Source organism: Periplaneta americana, chromosome 14 (assembly GCF_040183065.1).
Source record: "Periplaneta americana isolate PAMFEO1 chromosome 14, P.americana_PAMFEO1_priV1, whole genome shotgun sequence".
In the NCBI taxonomy this organism is placed as follows: domain Eukaryota; kingdom Metazoa; phylum Arthropoda; class Insecta; order Blattodea; family Blattidae; genus Periplaneta; species Periplaneta americana.
The window spans coordinates 119,764,943-119,785,422 of record NC_091130.1 but is presented as its reverse complement, the minus strand read 5'-3'; the positions used below and the strand labels follow the sequence as shown (position 1 = coordinate 119,785,422).

Here is a 20,480-nt window from a genome sequence, read left to right as displayed (position 1 = left end):
AAAACAGCAATTTTAATTACTAATATTGTTGATAGTGTTATCGAGAACTATATACAGTAGTTATTTTAAACATATCGGTGACAAACGCTGTACACGCTTTGAATTTCGCGCCAGTATGTGGCAACAGAGCTCAGAAAGAGAGCAACAGAACATTGCTTCCGGTTTAGTCGGTTCATAACCTGGCTTTTAGTATAAAGGTATATACCATAGCTTTTTAACTGCTTACAAGATTAGAAATTTACATAACCTTAAGTCTTTTAGTCAATATAACTAAATATTTGTCACATCCGTAACAATGGAATGACCAAAATATAATTCCATTAACTTACGTGAAACAGTACTAAACTATGTCATACAAAATGCAATGTAATTTAACACCTGTTGAAGTTACATTTCATCAAATACTTTTGGGTAACGAACATGCTATGTGTGACATAACAATCACTACAGTGATGCTACTTCGAATAACTTTTTCAATGCAAAAGATTGAGGTACTCAATACTCTTCTGCAATGGAATTCTATTAATAATATAAGCATCAGGTTGTTCGTACCTGTGTATCCAGCCTCATTCCCTGGTGTCCAGTCTATCAATGGATCATACACAAATGCTTCCAATAGAGTTAGTAGGGTTTCGCGTCCTTTTTTCATCACTTTCAATACATGCTCACATGCTAGACGGAAAATTCCCTGAAAGAATGAATGAATCAATTGTAAGTTCATACCTATACTAAACAATTTCTAAACAATAGGCTTCAATACATTTCACTGAAAATTATTAATAACTAAGGCATAAACATATTACATCTATCTTATAAAGCGTAAATCTGCTTCTTCTTCTTCCTATCTGAGGGCAGAGATAACTACTATAGAAGCACTTAAGTCATGGATGGTCATGGACGTCCCTGGAGGAATGTGAAACACTTCAGGATAATGTAGTTTAGGTTAAACTACATTTCACCCTATATATCTATGTCTGAAGTCTAAGGCCGGGTGCACACAGAATCAGATGTGATGCGGCGCGGCGTGATGTGACATTTTGCTTTACAACGCCCCGCGACATCTTCACACGGTCTGCTCGTGACAACTGATTTGCTGGCTATGTGGGTTTGGAAAACTGGCCTAGACTAGAAAATAGCGTCAATGAAAGAGGACTGTCTATATGAGAAATTCTATTATATTTGGTTATTATTTTCTAAGAATGCTTATGCCTAAAAATCTAAACGACTGAAAGAGTCTTAAAATTAAATACCACTAATATAGTGCACAAACGTCATTTTGTTTGTTTATGACTACTTCACGACTCACAATAAAGAAAAATAATATATTAAATCAATAAGGAGTGATAGTATAGAGCAGAGAAATAGACTACTACAAATTATTATTAATTTATTATTCATGTGGTGCTTTCATCTCATTTGCAATTTCTCAGATATTTTTAGAAACCACATTACTATCGTGATATTATTTCAAAGATTGTATAGAATGTATCTTTCCTATACTAAAACAACTAATTTATCTGCATCAAGCTCCATTATGAATAATGTCCACTACATAACAATAGTACAGTGAAACCTCGGTAAGATGCTCTTCAAGGGACAGCATAAAAATAGCATATTAAATGGGATGCACATTAGCGAGAGTGGGTCATTTTTGGATTTAAAAAATTTTAACACAAAGGTATGAATTAGCATAAACATTAATTTGTTGAAGAAATTTAAGAATTAATGTAATTATGCAGGATAGAAGGTTATTTTATTTATTTTTTCCTTTCAGAAAATGTCGGAACAAATACACTGTCTTATCAATTAAAGTGTCCCTTTATTAGAAAAGTAAAAAATTGTTTTCTATCTAGCACTTGATCCAGTACAATGAATAATTGCATTTTTCACACGATTTAAATCGGAAGTGACATCAGTAATTTGACTACTAGAAACATTAAGGAGCACAGATATCACAGAGCAAGGGCTTCGTTGCAAAAAGGATTTGGAATGTCTACCGCTTTCACTTCCTCTTCGTCTAGTCGACAGTGCGATTTAAAACTGCCAGCAAGAAGGACAGGCTCTGAATACAGTAGTCTTGCAGGTATTCAAGCGTCACATTCCATTCTACTGCATTCACCAAACAAAGACTCCTACAGATCATTGAATATGCGGGTGCTAGCGATAAAAATAGGAGTCCAGGAAAATTTTCTCAGTATCCTTTAAAGTATGATATTTTAGAATTTCCAGCAGATGAAAGAATGTATTAAACGGCATGATGAGTGTATTAAGTGGTGGATTTTACATGGTTTTATATAGGGATGTCAAGGAACTGGACGAAAAGAGCGTATAATGTGGGATAGCATAACAAATGGGCATGTACTCTCGAGGTTTCACTGTATTCGTAGATAGTGAAAGCGTGCAATCACAGCCACTACTAATGCATGTGCAGTAGACTGCAGCTATCAGAGTTTCCTCGCGACAAACTTCAAGAAGTCATTCGATGTTGTCTCTTTGTGTCTCCTCGTGTCTGCTTGTGACCGTTGTGTCACATCTAATTCTGTATTCACCATATCACAAGAAATCAATGGGAGACAAGTACCATCAGACAAAATGTCGCATTGGGTTGTGTCTGATTCTGTGTGCACCAGGCCTAACAGTTATGGGAGAAATTGATGGGAGACATATTGGAATGTCTTGTGGTTCCATGTACTACACTTGATGTGCTAGCAGCATAACACAACTGAAGGAGGACATTTCAAGCAGCTTGTGTAAATTGCAACTTACATACTGGTACTATAGTGTATTATTGTTGCCCAGTTGTATCTAAAACTGTGGAAAAACGTAACTACTGTCGGTTACTCGGGAGAAGACGATCAGAAGGAATGTGACCTTTATGACTGTGATGCTGATTATGATAAACATCATTCAGCTAAGCATTCACTAGACAGGTTATTAACACGTCGAAAACATTAGTGACAATAAGTGAATGGAAATTAAAGGATACTATTACTCCCGCAAGCAAGCAAGCAAGCAAGCAAGCAAGCAAGCAAGCAAGCAAGCAACTTCTGATAGCTCTGTAATGTATATTTTTTAACTCCCATCCACTCTCTGGATTCCTCAGCCAATGGAAACTGGATACGTCACTCAGCTTTCTGGCATCATACAGGAAGTGGACATGACATTACCACATAAATATATTCCCTAACTTTCCTTCCGTGCTTATCTACCTGCCTTCCAGCTGACTGATTCATTGGAGTGAGAGAAATGGGATTGCTGTTATTTACAATGTCGAGCTTGGACTTTTGCATTTCACTTGGTTTACTATGCTCATTTTCATGCTGAATTGAATTGAATTTAAAGGAGGGGGGCCCTGCACTGCGACCTTGTTCAGATCTATTGCGCTAGCCCTATGGTGACGCATTCCCAAACCCACACCAGCCAATCACACTAAGGTTCTCTAGTCCAGGTTTCGAGCAGGCAACCCCACTCGTCTCTAGGCCAACCCCTCCAAGCATCGCCGGCCGGCATTTGGGGAATGCTACAGAATGATAATAATGAAATGGAGAAATGGTGACGCAATGATGTAAATACCCAATATAGGGAAAAACTGGAGAACCCCGAGAAAAACCCCAACTGCGACCTTGTCCACCACAAGTGTCGCTATGGATTTTTTTTAATGAAAAAATTCCAGACCTGACCGGGAATCGAACCCAGGCCGCCTGCGTGACAGTCTGAAGGTCTGACCATTCAGCCACCACAGAGCATTTTCATGTTACTTAGTTCATAAAGGGCGTGGCTTTTTAGCCGCCCAGAACAACATGAACCTTTCATGCTTAAGCAACATTACAGAACAGCTCCAAATTGATGGCACTTGTTTGCGCGACACAAATAAACCGACAGGAAGGAACAGTTAGGGGTGGGGATAGTCCTTTTTCCTAGCAGAAGACGTTCAGAAGGAAATGGGGTAGAGTGAGAGTGTTGTAAAGTTATGACAGAAAACATACTTCTCTAAATCTAATGTACAATTACAAATTGTAAGACTTATTCCGTTTCACGCAGATAGCATTAATGAAATGAAATAAATAATGTTACAATTTTTAGGAAGAAACAGCACTGAAGGACCAGAAACGAGTTCTAACATCTAAGTCTTGTTTTGTCATGGAAAAGGAAAAATATGCAGGATCTCATAACATATCAGACTACATACCGGTAATACAATTATTAAAACTGAACTCAAATAGATATTCAGTGCAACCTTGATTATGTCTTAATGGTTGCAGCATAGTGAATAGTGAATACAAAAAACGGACAATCCGTATTACCGATTTGAATGGACTTAAATGTGTCTGGTGCCACTTAAAATGCTTTAAAAGAGTCAGTTACTTTTTTATGTCCTTTTCTATAACTATTTTTCTTTATGTCCATTTTCAGCTTACTAATTTAATTACTTAGAAATATTCGTCCAAGAAGTTACGAAGTGAAATAATATTTATGATAGTTCAAAGGGGTTAAAGTCTTTATTTGTAACAACTGTAACAAAAAAAAAAAAAACTCATTATGCGATTATGCTAAGGCACAATTCAGGAAGTAGTAGAAAAGAGTTGTGCGTGATGTACACACACAAACGCATGGAGTACATCAATATTTGAAATAAAATTTTAATTTTTTTATATACTGATACAATTAAACTAATAATTGTCCCTCAAGAAATGTTCATATTCTTGCCTTACACAAGTAAAACGCGAAATCATAGAAACAAAGAGCTTAAATATTGTCCTAAATATGTATCATACAAGTGCAATAGAAATAATAGTTTGAAGAAAACTATATGTCAAATTATATTCATGAATGTAAATTCATACATCATAATAGAATTGTAATTAATTTTTTACACTATTATGCATATTAATATCTAGACAGAGAAAGTTCATGACAAAGTAAAGACTCTTTGATCCTATGAAAGATGCCAATGAAAATATAAACAGTTTTATTGGCTACAAGCCAACTACATTCCTCATTTTTACACTTAACAGACATCCATTACATTTATTATTGCTGGAACCAATAAAAACACATGGAAAGAATACACATAGAGTTCTAGAGTTAAACAAATCACTTGGTCATGTTAGAGGTACCTGTAGCTAAATACATGACTTGCTAACCTTGGATAAGCTGCAATATCATCCTTAAGGTTCAATTCTCAAGAGTTCAACAACAGACTGTAGATCTTATGTGAATGATTTGAAATAAAATGATGTTCCTTGGAGAGTTAGCAAGGACATGTGCTGTGAGTTTAGTGCTGATTGTGACTTGTTTAACACATAGTTCATTGTGCAGGTTATTTCAGTCCAGACTGAAATGCAGAATGCTTTAAGTAATTGAAGTGGCCATCATAGTATCATCTTCACCAACTATCATACTCACATGAACACCATGAAGACATGAAATTATTTATAGCATAAACGTGTTCTCATTTTTAGTCTAATATTACAAAAGGTAAGTAATGTACTATGATAATCACTATTAAGGAAACGTGTACCTTTCTTAACAAAACTGACAATGTCTATTATATTTTAAAATGTCTCAATTCTCACAAGAAATTAAAACAAATTAATAATACGTGAAATGTATCGTATATTTATGATTTACAGAACCATTACACACGAAATATATCGGGAAAGCAAACATTTATAATACTATAATATGCAAGGAAAAACAAATATTTTGAAGTGACTTTATTAACAATGAAATCTACTTTCCAACTACCGGTACTAAATTTGATAAACATCCTAGCGGAAGAAAGTAATAGTAAACATTTCAAAATGTGTTCCATCGAACATTTCTTGCACACAAGTTTTATTGTCGATCTTTCAATGTTATAATATATCTTTAATTCTAAAATACGTGCCTATAAGTCGTTAATATTTACGAATAGTGAAATGTAACATAATCATGTTGAAATTACTACCGGTATTATTATTTTACTTAATCGCGTGTTACCGGTAATATTTGTTTTTATCATAAAAAGCCAAGAATTTCTTGATCACGTTCATTTACGCATTAATTATTAATAATATGTAATATGTTTAAATGCACCACAGTCAGGGTAAATAACTTCATTATTACAACGCTAATTTATTTTATTTCTACGTATGATAAACCCGAACAGAACAATTTACATCTTTAATGACATCAAAATTATAAAAACTGTTGCACATAGGCCTAATTATATTACAGTGTGTATATACTTATGAAAGCTAATGAAGTATTCCTTTACACCTTAGTACAACTTAATCTTGTAGAAAATATTTACAGCCACACATACATCACGAACTGTGATCATGTGATAACACATGCTCCATCTCTTTAATAAATCAATTTGTAATAAAGGCTAGTGAAGTGTTTAATATCAGCAGGTGCACGATGCGAGGTGGGAAGGGGAAAACGATCATAAAGCACAATCTACTCTTTCCCACCTGAAATCCTCCTGCTCACAAAGGTGTAATCAGTTTAAAATTGCAATACTGTGTGTTTAGAGCCAGTGTATGGATTACAGTGTAGGTATACTGAACACCACGCAACTGTAATGAAATTAATATTTGCACGTGTATGTTTTAAGTGCGGTGACAATGCTTATTATTAAATTAGATGATGATGACGATGATAAAAACAATTTACAATAAGTTGAAGTCAGATTACGACAATTTGTGAAAACTGTAGACTTTTTTCGTAGCGTTTAGTGTATTAAAAGTGCGGTAATTCAACTCCCTTTAATTCTTTGATCTACAGATCAATACTGTATGGAATTTTGCATGTAAGTAAGTATAAATTGCATTATATCTCCTAAAATAAAAATTAGAAAAAAAAAAAAAGTGTTAAGAAAGAACTATACCTAATACTGTATGAACATTATGTTAAAAATACTTTATACTCGAAAATAATTTTGAGTCATATAATAAGATCCTTGGTGTCCAAATTATCACAAACATAGTCTTGAGAGCCATAAAATGTGTTTACCAACTACATGAAGGGCCGCATCCATAAAGTGAATGTTATTTTCCTTATGAAGTTGCAGTGAAGAAATTATTGTTTTATATACCATAGAAAAAATTTGTATTTAAAAAAAATAACATACATAGAGTAGTTATTCTATGTGACATCTATTTTCATTTTCAATATTACGTTCCTTCCAACTCATGCAACTAATATTGAAACTTCGCACTACATTAAACAAAACATTAACAGCTTCTGAAAGCTTACAATTTCAACATCTGTATTTCATGTCTCTGACAATCACAGTGAAATTGAGAGATCTGCCGGAAGAAGGGCACATAGGTCATCCCTCAATTACTGAAACTACAACTTGTAATGCTGTTCAACAGAATAATTTCAAAGCTTAACTTTTGGGAAAACTGTAATGGACGCTCGTATATTATTCTGAACCTTAATCTTGTAAGATGTTTTTGCACGCAACTGTATTCACAAAAATAAAACCACTGTTGCGTGTACGCTCACATTATAGTGTAGGAACATTGAGTCTATTATTGCAGACGCGCGTTGTAATTATTAAACGAAGTAAAACTGTAAATTCTCTAGTAAGAGACCACAATATTAAATTAGTCGAACACTTTCAGTTTAAATTTCATTTTGAAACAAAAATTTTCGTTTACTTTATCTTAGAGCCATAAAATAAGAGCTCACAGGGCCGCAAGAAAAGGCTTTATGAGCCATCTTTGGACAGCCCAGTTTTAGACCATAGATGTGAAAGATTAAATTACATTTTTTTTTAAATATATTTTATGTAGGCCTACTTGTAATAATATTGTATTATAACAGTGCAAATATTAAGAATACTATCATGCTCTGCAATTTTCTATGATAATTTAGAAATTAAAATAGGATCATATTAGTTTCCGTAATTGTATTAAATCAGGGTGGCCATTTACTACCGACTTTAGGTGACATACAGCTCTATGAGAACATTACATCTTATTTACCGCTGTAATATGCAACTTTTAATAAAGCCAGCAGGCAATAGTATCTGCAAAAGGCATCACTGCTCTGATTTAGTACAGATCTAGTGACGTCAATTTTTCTCTAAGCGAGGCAGAATGAAAGGCCATTTCTTGTAAATGTAAACTACAAATTCAATAAGGTAAAGTAATGAAAAAATTGATATTTACTATGTAAACACATTTATTTCAGAATTGGAAAAAACACAATTAAGTAGGTTGACAGAGTTTGGAACTGAATGGGTTATATCAGCTGCTTGTCTATGCAGATGACGTGGATATGTTAGGAGAAAATCCACAAACTATTAGGGAAAACACGGGAATTTTACTTGAAGCAAGTAGAGAGGTTTGAAAGTAAATCCCGAAAAGACAAAGTATATGATTATGTCTCATAACCAGAACATAGTACGAAATGGAAATATAAAAATTGGTTTTTGTTATCTCATTCGAATTGATATAATTACTTCAGTTCACACAAATTAAAGAAATATCTACAGGAATTGAATAATGAATAAGTCGTTCTTGGTGGTCAATTGGTTACTATACTTGCCACTACTTATTTCAAATCTGACCTAGGGCAATAGAATCCTTAGTATGGCTTGTATTGTAAGGGAAGTAAATTGGGAGTCCCATATTGTAGATTTGAAGGATATAAGACAACCATGTCCCTGAATAAAATCATTCAAAGTCAAATTTACCATTTCTTGCCCGTTAAAATCCAACGAACCACATTAAACCTAATCAACTCAATCAACCCAACCATGCACCGAACAATTAACCATTCATCAAAAACTTAAGAAGCATTCGAATTAAAGCACAAAGAGGTATCAATGACTGGATTTTCCATAATAACTAATAATACATTTCTCTTGTTATTAGCTATTCTATAATTGTAAGAAAAAATCATTAATTGGGATATCACTTCAAACACAACGGACTTCACATTAATTTTAAATTATCTAGAAAAATCAAAGATGTTTGAATCTCAGTACTCAAGACATTTATGGGACGACAAACTAAGGAGTCTCATGTAACTTTTTCGTCTGTAATTCTAACATATTTCTAGAATCTATCATGAAGTAATGTCGTTATTAAATATACAAGTCAATTATTATATTGCAGTTCAATCTATTTAGTTACCACTAATAGAATAATTTTTAATATTGCAATGCATATACGATTCACAGCTTAGAAATATTTATTTACTCCATGTATAGTCAGGAACACATCTAGAATGCAAGTGCCATTTAGAACCTTAGTTGCGTACATCATAACAGCTTTAAGAGACCAATGAAAAGAAAAACGCTAATATACACCAACATAGCACAGATTACAAATAAAACTTTATTTTCTATATACAGTGAAACTTGTTCAAATCGGAACCTGAATAATCCGGAATACTGTCTATTTCGGAACAATTTATTAGTCCCGGCGAAATTCGTATGTATTATATGTATTTTTTCCTGAATAAACGGGAAACTGCCTGCTACTGTTCAAAACGGAAATAATATTTTGGATAGACTACGTATATTTTGTAACTATATTTTGAAACAGCGTGTAATTTCAAGGAATATACGAAATATGTAGGTTACTACGATAAAAACAAGTTTTCTTTGCAAAATTTTAGAGGGTACGAGGGTGTGTTGGCCTGTCAGTCATAAATTGTATTACCCTGTTGACTAGGCAGATGAGTCCCTTCACAGATTTTCAATGCTTCACACTGATATAGTTATCGAGTTAAAGGAAAATTAGAAACGAAATGTATGTGAAATTATGTTGAAGTTCAGTTGTGGAAAACTCAGGTGTGACATTTTAAAGATAAAGATCATAATGAGTGAGTGGCTTGCAGCCAATATTGGTGACATAAAAGAAACCAGAAAGGAACTGTTTATGTGGAAATAAATGAACTGTTGTGGAAGTGAGTTCTTCATGACCTTTCAAAGAACATGCCAATTTCTGGATCTATTCTGCAAAGCAAGCTATTGAACTGGGAAAGAAATCAGATAAGCCAGAATTCAAGGCTTCTAATGGATGGCTCCTTACTTACTGGCTTTTAAGGAACCCGGAGGTTCATTGCCGCTCTCACATAAGCCCGCCATTGGTTCCTATCCTGAGCAAGATTAATCCAGTATTATAGTATAGTGTTAGATATTAAATTGAATGAGATTTACTAATCTCACCAACGGAATAAGCAACAGAAAGCTGATTTAACGTGAGTACTATTAAACAGAATATTTTGTACTTCTTGCAGTTTGGGCATGTCATTTTGTTTTTCATGTATACGAATGATAAAATACCAGTATTCCATTTTCATGTCACACCCGAATAATACGAAAAGCTGTCCATAAAGGAAAAAAGAAAAAAAAATAGGACCATGTCACTTCCATCTTGAACAGGTTTCACTGTACTACTTAAATAAAGACAATGAAACAGCTAGGTAAAATGTTAAGAAATACAATAATAGCATGATTATTATATTCTTGACAGGTTAAGCTTGGTATGAAAGCCAGTTGTGTGCTCTGCACCAGGAAGCAAGTGTAACACCACGCAGAGAGAGAGAGAGAGAGAGAGAGAGAGAGAGAGAGAGAGAGAACAGGGAGGGAGACGAGGAAAGGGGGAGAGGGAGGGCGGTAGATAGGAGTAATACAGGAATTCATTAAACTAGTTGTTGACTTCGTACAACGAAATAATATTGATTAAAGTGATCAAATAACCACATAATTAAAGGATACAGAGCTTTCCCTTGTTCCCACATCTGCAAAATGGATTACATCTTCACACAATTTTGTTACCTTAATTTATTCAAAGTTCTCGAAAGGTACACCTACTGTTTACTATAGATAAGAGTGGAACGTATCATCATAGTAGGCTAATAAAATTAATTGTTTTGCTAATCAATTAGTGACTGAAGTATTGGCTATTGAATTCAAACGAACGATTTTAATCTTTTTCTAAATTTATACATCAAAGTGACAAGCCCACAACAAACTATCCACTCTGACGTAGTACTGAGGTAAAACAACGCAGTAGCTGTCACGATTTTAATCCCTGACCCATGTTTACCAGCCACACCTCTTGATACCAGTCTATAGCACACATTCAAAGGTTATAATTTCCACCCAGCCCACGCACCAGTAAAGCCAGGGAAAACATGAGTCATAATTTATTCCCGAGAATCAGGTGTTTGCTCTTATACAGTTCAATAAATTCACCATTAATACCTATTAAATTGTTTGGTAACCTAACAGGGGGAAAATAATGCATGCATGAACGCACGCACACACACATAAAATAAAGGCTAAGTTGTGTTTTTTTTTTTTCATTACAAAACACCGAGTTAAATAAACAGAACATGTATTGAGTATACAACAAGGAGAAAATGAACTCACTGAAATGTACTCCACTTAAAACCATAAAAACATAAAAAAGTTATGAATTAATGGTTACAGTTTTATTTCAAAATTTACTTTTGAACCATAAATAATTTTATTTATATAACATTCACTATCTATACTAATAATAAATCTGTAGCCGAAATTTCTCTGGTAATTTTCGCTTTTCCAAAAATAATTGGTCCTAACATGTATAATTAACCATCCTGAAATCGAAAATCGCTTTTTTGAAATTTTTGTTTGTATGTCTGTCTGTCTGTCTGTCTGGATGTTTGTTACCTTTTCACGCGATAATGGCTGAACGGATTTCGATGAAAATTGGAATACAAATTAAGTTCGTTGTAAGTTAGATTTTAGGCATTCAAAATACTTTATTTAAAAGGGAGGTTATAAGGGGGCCTGAATTAAGTAAACCAAAATATTTCGCTTATTATTGATTTTTGTGAAAAATGTTACATAACAAAAGTTTCTTTAAAAATGATTTCTGATACGTTTAATTTCAAGCAAAATTTTTATGGGACCAAATTGCACCAAAAACGGATGTTCTCTGAACCAAATGATCATATTTTAATTATTTGCATGTAATAACAATTAAGAAACATGTTAAAGGAATTATCATTGCACTAAATGAGTGGTCTCTGGAGCAAAATGATCGCATTTTAATTATTTAAATACAATTTAAATTAAGTGACATATTAAACGATTTATCCTTCTATCAAACACCAATGTTCCCTGGATCAAATGTCCTATTTTAATTATGTAATTACTTTATATTTATTTCTAACAAGTGCAGCGGAGCGCACAGATACAGCTAGTTTGTAATAAAATTGAATTATAATAAGACTAGGTATTCATAATTATTATAAACAAATTTAAATTATGTTATTTTAATGATGTAATGATGCACTTCGTAATCATGTTTCCAATTACGGTTTAAAGAATCTGAATTGAGGTGCTGGATGCAATAACAACTTAAGTTGAAAACCCATGTTTTGAGAAAAATGATGTCAAAGTTTTAGAACAATGTAGAAATTTTAATAGTACATATACTCGCATCATTGGTTTTTTTATAATATTCAAATCCAATATCAGTTATAATTTAAATATAACCCATTTTAAAATATTATTTTGTAAATAAAATATGGAAAACTGAAGTCATTATTGCATAGAAAGTCTGAGACTTTTTAATTTTATTAGAGTACCTAGACATTAAAACCAGTGGAAAAAGTGTTATTTCACTAACATACACGAACTCTACTGAATGAATAATAAAAAATAATAGTACATTAAGACTTCGACTTATCAAAATAATACACAATAAAAATTTAGCTGATAAGCTTTTACATTTTTATGAAAATATACTGTACAAACAAAATAACGTTTGTTTTAAATTTCTAGTAAGAACAATAGAAGATGTATTAAGAAAATCAATTCTGAAACTATGCTACATATGAAAACTCCTCTACTATAGTGTCAAATATTCTATTGATGATCACTGATTTAACTTCCAGGATAATTTTCATTCAGTACTGGTTCAGAATCAAAAATATTTTGAAGAGAACATGTATTTTCTAGTTTTAAGAATTTCAATAATGAAATAATATAATTTTTCTTCGATAATTTTAAGCTAGGACGAGGGGGATTTCTTAGATTAAGTTCTTCCTTTGGTGATATATTATGGTCTACTGAAAAACTGAATGGCTGGAATGCGGTATTGTACATATATGACACTACCACAGATCCTGATGTATAAAACGTGAGTGTAACATATGTTTGTACTGCAAATTTTGAACCTTTCGACTTAGCACAGCACTTCACATAACGAACTCTCCTGTCATTCAGAGTTAAAGAAATTAAATACAACTTTTACAGTCGATAGAGAAGACATGGAAGATTATGAAAATGCCATTGCCGGAATAACGACTCAAGTAGAGTTAAGCCGTTATTGCACCCAGCGTCTAAATTGTTTGTTACAAAAAACATATTATGTATACTCTATTAAAATTTTTGGGAGTATAAATTTAACTGATAATCTAGCTTTCAGGTAAAACTCCCTGTGAAGCAGACTTCAATAATTTCAAGAGAAAAATTGTTCTGGGGCTGGATGTCGATCCTGGGACTTTTGACTGAATGCACCAATGCTCTTACCAACTGAGCTACCCATGAACTTCACCCGACATCATCTCAATTTTTCCCTTTATGCCCACATAACTCGAGTGGGCTGACAAGATGCCAGAAACACACATCAAGTACACACAAACTCTGTGTGACTTGAAATTGTGGCTTTCTGTTAATGTACCTATGTTACTGTAGGTAAGTTCAAAGAAAGTCACAATTTCAAGTCTCACAGAGTTTGTGTGTATTTGACGTGGGTTTCTGGTATCTTGTCAACCCACTCAAGTTATTTGGACATAAAGGAAAAAATTGAGATGGTGTCGGGTGAAGTTCCTGGGTACTGAGTAGGTAAGAGCGTGTTTTCTCTTGAAATTATAAATTTAACTGTTGCTATGCATTACAATTTTAGACAGACACTTTGTAATGCATTTAGTCTTTGGCTTATTTATTAAAACTTCATAAAACAGATACAACATAATGTTACTAAATTCACGAAAACTCATATTAAGGCTATGGATCGGTGAAAATAACGAAAGAATCATTAAATAATGGAAATTTTGTTTTTAAGTCTAAAAAATAAAACAATGATTCAGTTTTCTAAATCTTTGCTTATTTTGGCCCTATGACAATTTAAAACCCCTCAGGAAGAATTAGAAAGGACGAGAGCGTCCGTGGAGCTGCAGTCCTTTTAAACTGACACTCAGCTGTCATTCTGACAGACTTTGTTCTTCATTTCAATTAATTTTACTTTTCATTCGGTTCATATTTCGCACTGTTATGTTGAAGAAAAATGTGTGTGGTAGATCTGTCTAAGAAGGAAGGGTACTGATAGTATATATCATATACATGCTGTACCTTAATACTCACTTTCTCGATTTTTCAATTTTCAACATTTTGTAACATTCAAAATGCTCTAATGACTGCAGTTTTTCTCTCCAATCTCAGTGAAATTTGCACAGAAGTCCACAAAAGCATGCAAGCAAAGTAAACAGACACGTGTTTTCTTATGCTATTGAAAGTATTCAAATCACCATGTGATAAGTTATAAAAATTTACAAATTAAGACCTAAAAGGGTAAATATTTTTTTTCTCAAAAAGTAATTAGAAAAATATGAAAAGCATGTGTCATATTTTACATACATCAGGAAAAAATTAAATATAAATTTAAAGAAAAATTATGTAAAATTTGAAAATTGGGACAATTATAATTCGGTATTAAAAAAAAATTTAATTGTAAGTAAACTAAGTGAAAATTTGTGTATTGCATGTCCACATTATAAGAAATATGTGGTAGAAGTTTCAGATTAATTGGTGTAAAAATATAGAAGTTAGAAATGTCAAAGATCCATAGCATTACAGAACTGTGTGCAACATCCTTCATGTGAAGTCTTATATCAACTCACATTAGTGATATATAGTAGATCAAAATGGGAGATATAAAATAAGAGGGGCATAAATAAGGCAAACTAAATTACAGTCATTTAACAAATTATACTAAATTGAACTTATAATCTCCTTTACAGATAGATGTTATTTCTAACAACTATTTAACACGTTATTAATTTGCTTTCCGCCATTATTTCATACTTCCTAAACTATAGTACCTAATAAGTGTAAAGAAATAAGTTTCTTTTTGTCATAAAGCATCATATACAGTGGAACCTCTATTATCCGTGGTAATGAAGGGTGTGAAGTGAACGGTTAATCGAAAAATCGGATAATCCGTATCATAAAGTATTTTCGTAAATTAACTGAATAGTACTTGTACTTTCGTAATTTTCTTCGTGATCTTGTGTTCAACTTGCAAGGTAGTGGATCAGAAGTTCGCTCATTGAAGTTTGGTTGTCAACGACTGCTTTTTAAGGGGCAAGAAAACTCCATGTAATGGCTGTCAGCAGAAAGATAGAGGTCTCATGTTGTAGATTTACATACTTTCTACAATTCATCCTTGATTTTTTATTAAATCGCGCATAATTGTAACACTGATCTCGTATTCTGATGTGAGATGTGTCACAGTTTCTCTTTCTCCAAACTACTCAATTATTTGCACTTTTTTCGATACTTAGCACAACACGTTTTCTGTTTACATTTTGGAGTACATTTTATACAGAAGTTGAGTAGACCATACTGTGTAAGTGAAAAGGCATGTAATAACACTCTCTAGAAAAAATACGTACTAATGTAATGTAAAGTAGTACTTCATATGTTTCTGTAGAAAAAAAAAAAAAAAAAAAGCGAGGACAGTTGGATAATCCGTCAATCGGTTAATAGAGTGACGGATAATCGGGGTTCTACTGTATTGAAATTGTTACTCAATCAAATCTAATATAAAACTAAAGCTGGCAAGAAGCATAGCAATTCTGGATAAATGATAAAAAAACCTATTTCTTTATTTATAAAAACTACCCGCACCTTGGCATCGTGGTCTAAGGTATCCTGCCTAGGACTCGCGTTACAGAATGTGCGCTGGTTTGAATCCCCATGGGGGAAGAAATTTTCTCATGAAATTTCGGCCAGTGTATGGGACCAGTGCCCACCCAGCATCGTGATGCATTTGGGGAGCTACAATAGATAGCAAAAATCTGGTTTCGCAAACCAGCTATAATGGCTGGGGGGATCATTGTGCTAACCACACGATACCTCCATTCTGATTGGATGATCGTCCACCTCTGCTTCAGTATGTGGACGTGAGGCCAGCAGCCAGCTGGTCGGTCTTGGCCCTTCATGGGCTGTAGCGCCATGGATTTACTTTTAAAGAGTAAATAAATCGTATATTATGCTACTTTCTACTATTTTCTTAAAATTTGTTACATAAAGTAGTGTTCCTAGATGTTTTATGTACATATGTCCCAACTACCTTGCCTCTCGGTTTACTCTCCTAGCTTCACATCATAATCAAAATACACGTTCACAGCAAAATCTGTTGCTATCAATACCACGTCATCAGACATCTCTGTACTCAAGTTCTTTCTCAATAGCCATGGCCCGCTCATGGAATTCGCTGCCGCTGGAATTTACTATCATGATTATTTTTTACACAGTCATTGCTTTATTTTTCCATTAACACTTATATCTAGGTAACTGTCATTGTCTCAATGTAACACATGCTGTGCTGATCATACTAATTCTACTATTCCTTTAGTTGTGAGATTATATTCATATGTATTAATTATTTTATTTTTTTTTTTAGTTAATACTGTATACTAGAATGTATTTTCCTGTTTGTGATTATGTATTCAGTCTCTTTTTTTTATTATTTTTATTTTAAAGTTAATACTGATTGTGTATATGTATTCAATCTCTCTTTTTAACTTAATTATGTTTATTATTATTTTTAAGTTAATATTTGTATACCGGTATGTATTTTTCTGTATGTGATTTGATCCTGGTTGAATGGAAGAGAAGGCCTGATGGCCTTAACTCTGCCAGGGAAAATAAAACTATTATTATTATTATTACTTTCTAGGAGTATATAGGTTTAATCTAACTAATATATATTCAATATGAACACATGAACACAAATCCAGAAGTTCTTGTAAAAATATCGTTCATGAACAGACAGATCAACGGGAATTCTAAAAACTAATTTGTTGACTTGGTAACAAAAACGCTGAAAATGTGTATCCCCATCAAAACCTATGATTTATCCTGGCCTAATACAATTGAGTTTATGATATATATTTTTAGTAATATCAGCAGTGCTTCAGTATTGATTTATTTTCACAAATCCACTGAACCGTACCAGTATCATCTTTCCTCATTTATTTCTCTTAGTATCTTTATCCACCACAGCATTTACATTTGCTATGTAAACAACTGGTGCAAAACACCTGTCTCTCTCTCAAGAGAAAGCAGGGGAAGATCCACAGAGCAAACACTATGTAAGAGTATTAAGGGGGGGAGGGTAACAGGAGTGAAGGGAGGAAGAGAGATAGAGAGGAATGGGAGAGAGAGAATGAGTGAAGTGGAGTTGAGTGGCGGTTTTTAGGAACTTCCCTTGTGCGTCACAGCAATTAAAATTGATGAAATTTTCAATAGTCAGAGTGAGAGGAGGAGACAGTGGTTTTAAGGTAACCTTACGCAAAGCCTATAATATTCCAGTACTAAGATAACATCACCATAAAACAGACATATGTGAGAGATCAGGGAAAAGTTATCTGGCGTGAAATAATGAGATCAGGTGACAAGCCTATCAATAACTATTTCCTGGATTATATTTATCACTGAAACTAATTTTATGTTACATTTCGTATATAAATATGCAATGCAATCTCTTATCTGTTAATGAAGTGATATATTGAAATGGCAATAACATATCGAAAATTTATGGGTAAGCAACATGGAAACAGTTAATTACATTCCAAGTAAGGTTTTCTGTTTTGCAACTAAATATTTACCTTCTAGAAGGTTTTAATTTTAAATACAGTACATCACAAGAAACTTAAACTGAAATATTGTACATAAGAAATGCAACAGATTTCTAAATCATTGCTTGTACTTGTCTTGTTTCTCATACATGAATACTGGATACATCTCACAAAACAGTTCGAGGTTTATAAGAGGGAAAGGCAGTTCATGCATTTGCATATTTGTTCTCTATTGTTGTGTGAATATGCTGAAAGATTATCTACATGAATCACAAATTTCTGAATACAATGATTGTGCATAAAAGTGCATAGTTTGCCTTTATTTATAAAAGCATCATATTTTAACATTTATGCAGGGAAAGTGCATATTATGTACGTGTATGAATTTTGAACGTAATGATGACGCCCTCATAGGGAGCCTCTCAAGTTAGCAATTCGTATTCCTTTATTGCAGTCTTTAGCAGATTTCGATAGAACAATATCCAGTTTAACATCAGTTCCCGAAAATGTAGGAGATAAAGTGAACGAGAAAACAGCAAATATTCTTTCCAAAAAACCCTGGTTATTATCAACTTAAAGAAATTCAAGATATTCTCGAAGGAAAAACACCCCAAAAACCAACAAAATTTTCTATAGAACACCTCACAGCTTTTGTGCAAGTCCCTCTTACTTCTTGTGATGTAGAACAAAGTTTTTCGCACTACAAAGCTATGCTGAGAGACAACAGGCGAAGAATGATAACAGAAAACATACGTCACTGCTTAGTTGTGAACTGTAACAACATAAATGGAGCATTCAGCAATGAGGCAAGCACTTCAAAATCCATAGACTAAACGTAAGTTACCTATACCTTATTATTCTGTTAAAATAATCTCAGACTGGTAATGCATATTTTGTAGCATATTTATCTATTTTACGACATAAATGCATACACATTCTTCACTTTTTAGGGCATGAACTTCCTTTCCCTGTTTATAAGGAATGCTAATACGAGCAAAAATGTTATTTCTGTAAAGGCCAAAAATTTTAAACCTATACAAAGTATAGATTGCTGTCACTTCAATTAACCTCTATTGATGAGTTGTCAATTCATGTATGTTTAGTTTTTGTACAGAACTTCAGACAGCACATCTTACGTAAGTTCAATTTCTTTATATACATTTGGGAATACATTTTAATGACATGCCTAACAATGAGTTTATAATATGTTAATACACATTATATAACTTCTTAAAATTAATTTCTGACATATATTTATTGATTTATGTTCTATTACAAGCATAGTTCAATGTTAAAGCACTAGAAAAACAGTCTTTACGAAATTGAACATTGTGTAAGTTGACATTTCCTCTTACATTCCTTATGCATAATATATTTAGCATATTGTGACACTTGTCTTGTGAACTGCATTTACAAATGGTAAATTTAAAGTGTGAAAACATTCTCGAAACTTCAATTCAAGTGTTTTAATCTATAGTAATTTCGTATGGAATAGCATACACAATAAAAATGTTTACAGTTATAAGAACTGAAAATGGGTTACTTTCTTCACAGTTCACAAAATAACAAAATCTTCATGATAACTCTCGCCTTCAGAAGACTAAGTCAATAAATTGGCATTAAATTGTTACAAAACTAACATAATTCAATTTAAATCCTGTCCAAATTCAACCTCGCAAATTTCTAGCGCAATAATTAATAGATCCCTATTAGAAACAACAACAACCAAATTTCTTGGCTTAAAAATCGATAATGTGTTAAATTCGAAAAATCATATTAAAGAAATTACCCCCAAACTAAATTCAGCTTGTTTTGCTATTAGATATATGCAAAAGATAGTAAATATCAATACCTTAAAAACAATATACTTTGCATACTTCCATTCAGTAATGAGTTTTGGAATAATATTCTGGGGAAATTCCACAGATAGTAACAATATATTTCTATTACAAAAAAGAGTAATTAGAATAATAGTAGGTGCCAAATCTAGGGAATCATGTAGGACTATTCTTTTCATTAATAATCTTTCTCGTATGTAATCGTGAAAACTTCGTAACTAATTCAAGTTCATAGAATAAATACACGTCAAAAAAATGACTCATACTCCATTGGCAAGCCTATCGTGCTATCAAAAAGGAGTGCGTTATATGGCAGTAAAAATTTTTAATAGCCTCCTTATTGATATAAAAAATGAAACTCAAAACATAAGATTATTTGGGGCCAAATTAAAGAAGTACCTAATTTCTCAAGCTTTCTATTCTTTAGGTGAATTCATGACATTCAATAACACTTCATGAAATTGATACTAAAACTATGTGTTGTACTATTAGACTATATTGTAAATCTCGTCCGTATATATTTCATCTAGATTGTGACTATAAATTAAGACTTTATAATAGTATTAAGTTTTTTGACTTGTTCCATATTCTAGCTGTAAGCAATGTATGAATACCATGGAATGTTAATAAATACAATACAATACTATCCAAGTAAAGCTTTCTTTTAGACTTTAGAGTAAATATTATAGAGTCTGACCAAACAGAACAAGCAGTTTGTAAATTTGGCTAGCAGCCAAAGAAAAGACACACTGTATTCATAAACCTCTCCAAGGC

General features: G+C 32.9%; 2 protein-coding genes across 2 annotated transcripts in view; one reads left to right on the top strand and one right to left on the bottom strand.

Moving 5' to 3' along the window:
* The window catches only part of nonC (serine/threonine-protein kinase Smg1), a 235,970-nt gene that overhangs the window by 106,821 nt on the left and 108,669 nt on the right, over positions 1 to 20,480 (bottom strand). Inside the window, exon 37 of the mRNA XM_069846010.1 lies at positions 553 to 688. Coding sequence (XP_069702111.1) covers positions 553 to 688 — 136 coding nt within the window. The remainder of the gene's footprint in view (positions 1 to 552; positions 689 to 20,480) is intronic.
* The window catches only part of LOC138713708 (histamine H2 receptor-like), a 29,111-nt gene continuing 13,842 nt past the window's right edge, over positions 5,212 to 20,480 (top strand). The window contains exon 1 of the mRNA XM_069846009.1: positions 5,212 to 5,478. The gene's annotated coding sequence lies outside the window, so the exon portion shown is untranslated. The remainder of the gene's footprint in view (positions 5,479 to 20,480) is intronic.